This window comes from Gymnoscopelus braueri, assembly GCF_963280865.1.
Source record: "Gymnoscopelus braueri genome assembly, chromosome: 12".
NCBI classification, from domain to species: Eukaryota; Metazoa; Chordata; class Actinopteri; order Myctophiformes; family Myctophidae; genus Gymnoscopelus; species Gymnoscopelus braueri.
In genome coordinates, this window is record NC_137614.1 from 43317030 (window position 1) to 43326988 (window position 9959).

The 9959-nt window shown below is 39.7% G+C and overlaps 1 protein-coding gene across 1 annotated transcript; it reads left to right on the plus strand.

Annotated features, from left to right (window-relative positions):
* Positions 1-1130: 1130 nt before the first annotated feature.
* On the plus strand, positions 1131-9625 carry LOC308097344 (dual specificity protein phosphatase 7-like). Its single transcript, XM_080445093.1, has 4 exons — positions 1131-1782; positions 2363-2595; positions 4824-5270; positions 8834-9625. The coding sequence occupies exons 1-4, from the start codon at positions 1550-1552 to the stop codon at positions 9139-9141; spliced, it is 1221 nt and encodes a 406-aa protein (XP_080301219.1). The 5' UTR covers positions 1131-1549; the 3' UTR covers positions 9142-9625.
* The last annotated feature ends 334 nt before the right edge of the window (positions 9626-9959 follow it).

The following is a 9959-nucleotide window of genomic DNA, read 5'->3' on the forward strand; positions in this document are numbered from 1 at the left end:
TAATAGTTTGGGAACAAATAATAGGTTATAGTTAGTCCCTATATGGCCCGCATCCGTTACTCTTGAGAGATTACAAAAAACAAAAAAAACATCCTCTTCAGAGGATTTGACCACGTATATTGATAAGATAAAACATATCAAATGTAGCAGTAATGCATATCAAAACTGGGGTCCTTGGAATGAAAAAGGTTGAGAATCACTGATGGTGTAAAGTAAGTACATGTACTGAAGTACTGTACTTAAGTAACATTTTTAGGTATGTTTTACTTGACTGGAGTATTTCCAAATGTCTGTACTTTTACTTCTACTCCACATAGCCTATCAGAGGCAAATTTGTACTTTCACTCCACTACAATTATTTGAAAACTTGAGTTAGGCTACTAGTTACTTTGTAGATTTTGATTATTATTACAAAACATACATTAACAACTTCAGCCCTATATACATTTTGGCCATACGTTCTACATTGCAGTCTTGATACTTTTACTTAAGTAAAACATAAAAGTACTTTTTCCACCACTGAGAATCACTGCACTACTATGTCTATGTCTTTAAATCACAAGGAACATAAACTCCTCCCTCGTTCTACTCAGTGTTGCCAGGTCTGTTTATTATAAGCGACTTTGGGCTTGTTTTTTTGTAAAGTTGCTTGTAAATATTGGTAGTTGCGGGTTGCGTTTTTTGGGCTTATTTCTAAAGTGTAGTTGCTTATTTGGCCTTTATTTGTCCGTGGACAATATTTTGTGGCAGGGACCCCCCCCCCCATACCAGATTTGTGTTGTTAAAATATTCAAAGTTTTTCACTTTTCCCAGTTTAAAACAATTTAAACTGGGAAAAAATTTAAAAAAAAAGAATTCAGATCTACAAGCTCACAACACATTGTGAGCTTGTATATAAGTACTTTATTTTTATACTTGTATATAAATTATATTATTATTATAATTATATATTGTTGGGCTTGTTTTCATAGATCTGATTGCTTATTTCTGCTTAAAATCTGGCAACACTGGTTCTACTGTCAACCAGAGTGGGAAAAAAAAGAAAAAGAGAAATCCTTCATGCGTCGGAATGAACGAGCACGTGCACGCAGCGCGCGCGTACACACACAACACATACACACACACACACACACACACAGAGACAAGCGAGTAGCGAAAGAGAGAAGTTCAACTAACTGTTGTTTAGACGTTTTTTAACTTGACATTTAATACACGAGTGAACGTGTGATAAACGTCTATCTGCGCGTTATTATGACCATTATCATGACCTAATGGACGTGGAAAGATGAAGAGGAGGAAATCTTTTCTTCGTCGGAGAAGAAAACCCGAAGGAGCGCGATGTGTAAAAAGAAATATCCGCTTTTTTATGATATGAAAGCTAGTTTATAACTAAGCGGCGCGTGCGGCATGCGTTAGTCCGTTGGCTTTTAGTTTAGTTGTTGTTTTTTAACAGTGAAACATTGTAGCCTCGTGACTTTCATTCGAAACAATGTAGCAGTTGGAGAGGGAAAAAAAAGTCTTATAATATGTTATTACTGAGTTCGAGAACATGTCGAACAATGTGACGACGACGGAGCCGAAGCCGTGTTGTAAAAGCGTGGAATGGCTGCGGCTCCAGTTGGAGGAGTCCGGCGGTGGGGGCGGCGGAGGTTCGAGTCCCGGTTCGGGTTCGGGTTTGGGTCCGGGTGTGCTCGTGCTGGACTGCCGGCCGCACGAGCTGTACGAGGCGTCCCACGTCTTCACGGCCATCAACGTGGCCGTGCCGGGCCTGATGCTCCGCAGGTACGGTTCTGTTAGGGCTGTCACGATTTATTATTATGACACGATTTTTACTACTTGACGATTCATTGTCTTGTACGATTTTGTGTGTCTGTCCTTGAACCAGTGTTAATTTGGTTTACTAAGATAAAAGACTAAGATTTAGTCGACTAGACTAAGACTAAACAATTTCAGATGACTTTAATAGGACTACAACTAAATGGTGTGTTATTCAGAAGAGATATGTTAGTAAAGACTAAAACAGAATTTGCTGTCAAAATTAACACTGCCTTGAACATGATTGGAACATCATGAATGAAAATGACATCTCTGTTTGGCTTTTAGCCTCAGTAAACAAAAGTTCTACAGGGCAGATATGACAAATAAATAAAACACATTTTATACTTGAAAATAAACGTTAATAGTGGAACCCGTTTTGAGCTTGTAGATCTGCTATTTCCACTCCATTTTTGATTATTATTTGTTTTAACTTTTTTAATATGGAAATGATTATGCAAAAATAATAATATCGCGATTATCTCAAATAATCGCGATCAGGCGATTATGTAATAACTGTGACAGGCCTATCTATCGATCCTTATAGGTTCAGGAAGGGCAACATCCCCGTGCGGACCTGCATCTCCAACCACGAGGACAAGGAGAGGTTCGTGCGGCGGTGCGCCACAGGCGACACGGTGCTGCTGTACGACGAGACCACCGAGGACTGGACCGGGACCCCCAACACCACGGAACCCCCGTCCGGGTCGGGGGGCTCGGTCCTGGGGCTGCTGCTCCACAAGCTGTGGGAGGACGGCTGCCAAGCGTATTACCTGGAAGGTAAATACAAAGATTTTTTTTGACCAGTGGTGTATTGTAACTTAAGTATGTGTACTCAAGAGTACTGTACTTAAGTACAAATTTGAGGTATTTTTCTTTACTTTACTGGAGTATTTCCAATTTTCAGTACTTTTACTTCTACTCCATTACATCTCAGAGGCAAATATTGTACTTTTACTCCACTACAATTATTTGAAAACTTTAGTTACTAGTTACTTTGTAGATTTTGATCATTATTACAAAACATACATTAAAGGGATACTTCACTTTCACATAAAATAAACATTCAAAATAAATATTTAAAAAAAATGAAAGAAGTTATGGCAAAATAAAGGCCCCCTCACACATTAGTAGGACACTCTAATGCGTGAGGGGGCCGTGATTTTTCCATTACTTTTTTCATTTATTTTTAATATATTTTTTAAATGTTTATTTTATGTGAAAGTGAAGTATCCCTTTAACCACTTCACCCCTACATGTATACTGCCCTACTGTATATACATTTCAGCCATTTGAAAATTGCCAATCTACAAGCTCACAGCATTGTGAGCTTGTAAATCTGCTATTTTCAAAAGATTCTTAATCATTTCATACATTTGAAAACTTGACATTCTGCTTAATGAGTACTTTGGTACTTTTGGTACTTTTAAGTACATTTTCATACCAACACTTTTGTACTTTTACTTAAGTAAATTTTGAATTCCGGACTTTTACTTGTAACAGAGTGTTTCTACATTGCAGTATTGATACTTTTTCTTAAGTAAACAATCTTAAGTACTTTTTCCACCACTGGATTTGACTTACTACTCCGAAAGCAGATCTCCAAGCTCAGAACGCGCTGCGATGTGATACGCCTTTTGAGCTTGTAGTTCTGCTATTGTCGGAGTAGAACATTTAATCAAAAAGTCGTGTGATGATGAGGAGTTGTTTACTCCGTAGGAGGTCGCCTGTAAAAAAAAACGACTGATCTACATGCTTGCAAAGTGGTTGTTAGCTTGTAGATCTGTTCTTTTTGGAAAGCCACACGATGGAGTAAATTGATGGAATAAATTCAGGTTTATGCTTATAATAATGTGATTAACACAAATACAGCTGGCTTTAATAATGTGAAGAGGTTTATTTATTTATTTACCGTCTATTTTCTTTTGTCTACATTTGAAGTTGGAAACAGAATTGTAATTCGTTTACATTATTATAGATTGGTATGTTGTTAGAGGGATTCATGTGTTCATATTATTATATATTCAGCAGCATCTGAGAGTAGCTTATGTCGAACACATTTTGGGTGTCTGGACTGTCACTGAGATTCTTAATTAAAATTCCAAAATGGCCGCACTGTGTTTTTGCTCCAACAGGACCAGGCATGCATTTCACAAATGCCTTGTTTGGGGAAAGATGAACCGCTTGCCGAAAATAAGCTCCTTTTGGCAAGCGACATCGTCCTGATACTGAGTATTGTTTAGGCGTCAAGTAACTTCAATCTGTGATGCGTGTAGGTCACATTAACCTGAGTAGTGGATTTAAACCTACGTCTGTGAAATGGTTTTTAGTAGGCTACTGTGGCTCAGGGGTTGAGTGGCCGGTAGAGCGGCCGGATGGCAGTTCGATCCCGGGCTCCCCCAGAGTTAGTGTCGAAGTGTCCTTGAGCAAGACGCTGAACCCCTAACTGCTCCCGATGAGCAGGTTGGTGCCTTGCATGGTTTCCTCCGCCATCGGTGTGTGAATGTGTGTGTGAATGGGTGAATGTAATGTAATCTTATGTTAAGCGCTTTGGATAAAAGCACTATTTAAATGCACCATTTACCATTTTACTTCAACCCTGGGCCTAAATATTTAGATGACCATGGTCCCACAGGGCTCTATAGTAGGTCTGCTAGTATTTGCCTCTACACCAAATCTCTTTGCCGAAAACAGCCAATCTACTCAGCTTACAACGTGGCACATGAACGCATCTGTGTCACTTTAGATGTCTTTGGCTATTCAAAAATAGCAGATCTACAAGCTCATAGCGCGGCACCGAGTGCCGCGCTATGAGCTTGTAGATCTGCTATTTTTTAAAAATCGTGAATTTTGTTTTTAAAGATTTTTTTCAAAAAACTGTTAGGATTTAGAAAACATTTTTAAGAATCGGCCTCAGGTCTTAATGGGTAAAAAGCATGGAGATCGGCTATTAGGGACGCTAGGGGTTCATGTGGTTAACAAAAGCGCTTTGCCTCTTGTCGTTCCAGGGGGATTTCTCAAGTTCAAGACGGAATACCCGGAACATTGTGAGACTCTGCACGACGGCTCCTGGCCCGGTTCGTCTCCGCCGCTGTCCGTCATGGGGCTGGGAAACCTGCGGATCAGCTCCGACTGTTCCGACGGCGAGTCGGACCGCGAGCCCATGAGCAGCAGCAGCGCCACGGAGTCGGAGGAAAGCCCCGTCCCCGTCGGCAGCAGCAATCAGCCCGCCTTCCCGGTCCAGATCATTCCCTACCTGTACCTGGGCTGTGCCAAAGACTCGGCCAACCTGGACGTGCTGTCCCGGTACAACATCAAGTACATCCTGAACGTCACGCCCAACCTCCCCAACATGTTCGAACACGACGGACACTTCAGGTACAAGCAGATCCCCATCTCGGACCACTGGAGTCAGAATCTGTCTCAGTTCTTCCCGGAGGCCATCTCTTTCATTGGTGAGTATGGCTCGTTGGCTGACCCACGTTAACCCATTAAGACCTGGAACGCATCTGTGTCATTTTAAGATTTATTTGGCTATTCAAAAATGGCAGATATACAAGCTCATCCACAAGCTCATAGAGCGGCACCTCCATGAGCTTGTGGATCTGCTATTTTTTAAAAGAAATCGTGAAAATGTGTGCAAATCTTTGAATATATACATTTTCGCTTTAAAAAATATATATATTCAAAGATTTTCACCAATTTTCACGATTTTTCTAAAAAATTGCAGATCTACAAGCTTGTATACATATATACATTAGCTTGTATATCTGCTAATTTTGAATAGCCCAAAGTATAAAATAATGGCAAAAAATCTGAAATGACACAGTATGCATTCCGGGATTGAATGGGTTAAGCAAACACACACCCATTGGTTATTTGCATCAACAGCATTTCAACACATTTACTATAAGTAAATATAAGTAACTATAACTTTGTTATAAGCGCGATAGATAGATAGACAGACAGACAGACCTTTTGTACACTTACTAGATTTACTAGTGTGATGCCTTTGGAACCCATGCCCCTGTTATGCAATACCTGTTGTCAGAGCACTTAGTGCAGCATCCATTATCATACTGTAGTACTTGGAGGCCCGCCTATGACGTCAATACAATGACATCTCCTTGATAACAGCAGGGATATCTATATATATATATATATATGGGGATTTGTGGATTTATAGATATTTCTGGAGTACTGCTGATCTGACCTACTTCTCACACCAGGCACCACACTCAATTGGGTCTCCGGCGAAGCGCACTAAGTGTGTGTGAAGTGGTTCTCGATAGGGATGTCCGATATTGACGTTTTTACCGATAACCGATATACCGATATTGTCCAACTCCTAATTTCCGATACCGATATCAACCGATACCGATATATGCGGGGATTACTGTGATTATGGTAAGCTCACATTTCATATCACACACACCATACAGTAAGAATTCCTGTAACTTATTTAAAAATAATTTTAAAAAAATAACGATACCGATATTTTCCGATATCGATCTTTATGATAATATCGGCCGATAATATCGGACATCCCTAGTTCTCGAGATACACAAAGAACAAATACACAACAAATCACTGAATGGTTAGGGGTCGGCAACCTTTTTGACATTAAGTGCCATGTTTCATTTCTTTGATAGTCAATGTGCCATATCAAAATTAAGTTTAATTATGGCACCACATAAATAAAATATATTTCCAACTGATTTTGATTGTCCATATACATAACAACCTTCTTTAGAGATATTTTCTTTCGCATCAGGATGTAATGATCATTAGACTCAATAACCCACCTCCATCTCCCAGACTCCCTCCCCAGTTGGGAGTTTGAATGAATGTAGAATTATGTGCAGGATATCATTTGTATATAGATGTGACGGGACTTCATTTAACTGACTAAACTTTTTTTTAAATATTACATTTTAAAATAAAAAACCTCTCTCTCACACTTATGCCAGTGTGCCAGTGATCACCTTCCCATGTGCCAATGTTAACTTGGCACCCGTGCCTAAGGTTGCCTACTCCTGACAACAGCACAATCATATTTGCAATGCTTTTTTTGTGGCAGCACAGAATAACTAAGTCTGAACTTTAGCTAAACGTAACCCATTTTCAGTTCTCACGCCTCCACTTGAAACCACAGGTGTTTCTGTGTGTGTGTTTGTGTGTGTGTGTGTGTGTGTGTGTGTGTGTGTGTGTGTGTGTGTGTGTGTGTGTGTGTGTGTGTGTGTGTGTGTGTGTGTGTGTGTGTGTGTGTGTGTGTGTGTGTGTGTGTGTGTGTGTGGGGTGGTTTGCTTGGCAGCGTTCCATGTTCACAGGGTTTAGTGGTAGAAGGAGGAAGGAAACATGGCTGTTTGATCACCAGGTCATGAGTTACGGTGCACACATATCCTGAGTGTGGCGATGCAGGGCGTTAGCTCCTTGACACTCAGTTTGATGATATCTGTAAACAAGTTTAAAAGAGGATGTGAGGCATGCTCTTATCGAGGTGAAATTATTGAGTGTGGATAGATTTGGCAGTTATGCAACACAGTACAGAAAAAGTATACATCCAGGAGTAAATATAACGATAATAAAGAGTATATGGCAGTAAAGCATTAGTGTCAAGAATTAAGTACCAGAAACCAGGAGATTTATGCTTGGCACACTGCGCTTGAACTCCCGGGGATTAGCGTGGTGTATGAGCTATTAACACCTATAGATCCAGTATTAATGTAGTCAAAGAGTATCATATTGACTACTATGAATAATCCTAAAGGCTAAATGAGTTAGAGAATGGGAATCATAAATGCTCATATCACCATATATGTTTGCACATACAGTATATAGATTATGACCGTAATGTGCATATGAGGGATTTTACCTGGCAAGGTTGGTGCATTGTAGAGAACAGCAACATTTTAAAAATATTTACACCATAACTTCTCAATACATGTATACATAAAAAATAGTATGAAGAAACTATAGGAACAATATAGAGACTATGAAAGGGCATACATATTGATATGGATGAATACGTATGAATTTACATGAATATATGTACCGTGTATATATTCCATGTTGCACTTGTTAGGCCTACATTGAACTGAATAAAATGTGTACATAGAGAAATCCTCAGTGTTAATGTATACATTTGGAAACAAATGGACACTTAGTGGTCCATTTGGTTCCATTTGTACGCTCAGAGTTGCGTTATCTTAACACTCAGGATTTGACAGTGGATGCAGTGTAACTTAGAAGGAAATCAGTTGTAAGGTGCCATTTTAAACATGGTGTGGACACGTTTACTGTACGAGATTATCTGTTGATGTGACTTCCTTGTGCAAGTTTGAATGACAATCCTCCCTCAATATTTACCTCAATATCAATATTATGAAAATAAAGATAATATCCTATTGTGACGATAATATACATTTTCTTGTACATTTTTCAAAACATTTCAAAACGATTTATGTGTATAAAATTAAGCTTTAAAGGAGAATTCCGGACTAGCCTTTTCCTTACCTTAATATGATGTTATTATGTCCTAGGACTAGTGGTACAGTAGAACATTTTCATAACTCATTAAAAAATTCATAACAAATGACCGTCTAGATCGCTAGATCGCGTATTTCTATCGCTTAATTTTTTTGTTGATATCTGACTTTCCTAATGACTGTCCACGGTGTTTGTGTTAGATGCGCCCCTCCGGAAGTCTCGCAAGACGAGATTTCACCCGGGATTTCATCCAAGCCGCTTGTAAACACTACGGCGGCCCATTTGGGACAAAAACACTGTGGTGAGGTTTCTGTCATTATGAACATCAGATAAAAAAAAAATAATAATAATAAATTAGAGCGATAAATTAGAGCGATAAATCTACGCGATCTAGCGCATGGACTGTCCGCTCTGGTTTTTAGCTGCGGTGGACTCCTAATGATATCAATATAATATTATCGATATATTTTGCCCAGCCGTATGAATATTCATCAGCAGCTGTTGTTCTTCACGTTCTTTTTTCTCACAGATGAGGCCCGGTCCAAGCAATGTGGCATCCTGGTCCACTGTCTGGCGGGCATCAGTCGCTCGGTCACGGTCACCGTGGCCTACCTGATGCAGAGGCTGGACCTGTCCCTGAACGACGCCTACGACTTCGTCAAGAGGAAGAAGTCCAACATCTCCCCGAACTTCAACTTCATGGGCCAGCTCCTGGACTTTGAGAGGACGCTGCACAGTCCCTGCGATAACCGTTCCACCACGACCAACGAGAAGCTCTTCTTCACCACGCCGACCAATCACAATGTCTTCCAGTTGGACACGCTGGAGTCCACATGATGAGGGTTAAGACACAGACTTTGGACCCTCCTCTCTGTTGCATTCCGTATAGCCTAGTCAAGATGCCAGGCTGGCTGAGCTGACTGCCTGCTGCTGTTTTCATGCTAGCAGAAACAAAAAAGCTACAATTCGACACCAAGTCGTCAGCTTCACTGTTGCCGAGTTGCGGTTGAGGCTTTTGCTCAAACATGCTCGTTGATGTCATCATGCGTGCATCCGTGTGTGAGAGCAACGAGCGAAAGATTATAATCGAAAATATAAAGAACAGGGACCTGGCCAGTGGTGGAAAAAGTACTCACATTTTGTACTTAAGTAAAAGTATCAATACCGCAATGTAGAAATACTCTGTTACAAGTAAAAGTCCGGTATTCAAAATGTACTTGAGTAAAAGTACAATAGTATTTGCATTAAAATATACTTAAGTACTGAAAGTAAAAGTACTCATTTTGAAGAATGTGCAATTTCACAAGTTTCCAAATGTATAAAAATGCTTTGAAAATAGCAGATCTACAAGCTCACAACGCGTCGCTTTGCGACGCGTTGTGAGCTTGTAGATCCGCTATTTTCAAATAACCTAATTATGCATAGGGCTGAAGTGGGTAATGTATGTTTTGTAATGATAATCAAAATCTACAAAGTAACTAGTAACTAAAGTTTTCAAATAAATGTAGTGGAGTAAAAGTACAATATTTGCCTCTGAGATGTAGTGGAGTAGAAGTAAAAGTACTGAAAATTGGGAGTACTCCAGTAAAAGTAAAAGTATCTCAACATTTTACTTAAGTACAGTACTTGAGTAAATGTACTTAGTTACTTTACAC

Coding starts and splice junctions, on each gene's coding strand:
- LOC308097344 (XM_080445093.1), top strand. CDS start 1,550: ATGTCGAACAATGTGACGACGACGGAGCCGAAGCCGTGTTGTAAAAGC. Junction 2,596..4,823: donor CCAAGCGTATTACCTGGAAG/GTAAATACAAAG, acceptor TTGTCGTTCCAG/GGGGATTTCTCAAGTTCAAG. Junction 5,271..8,833: donor GGAGGCCATCTCTTTCATTG/GTGAGTATGGCT, acceptor TTTTTCTCACAG/ATGAGGCCCGGTCCAAGCAA.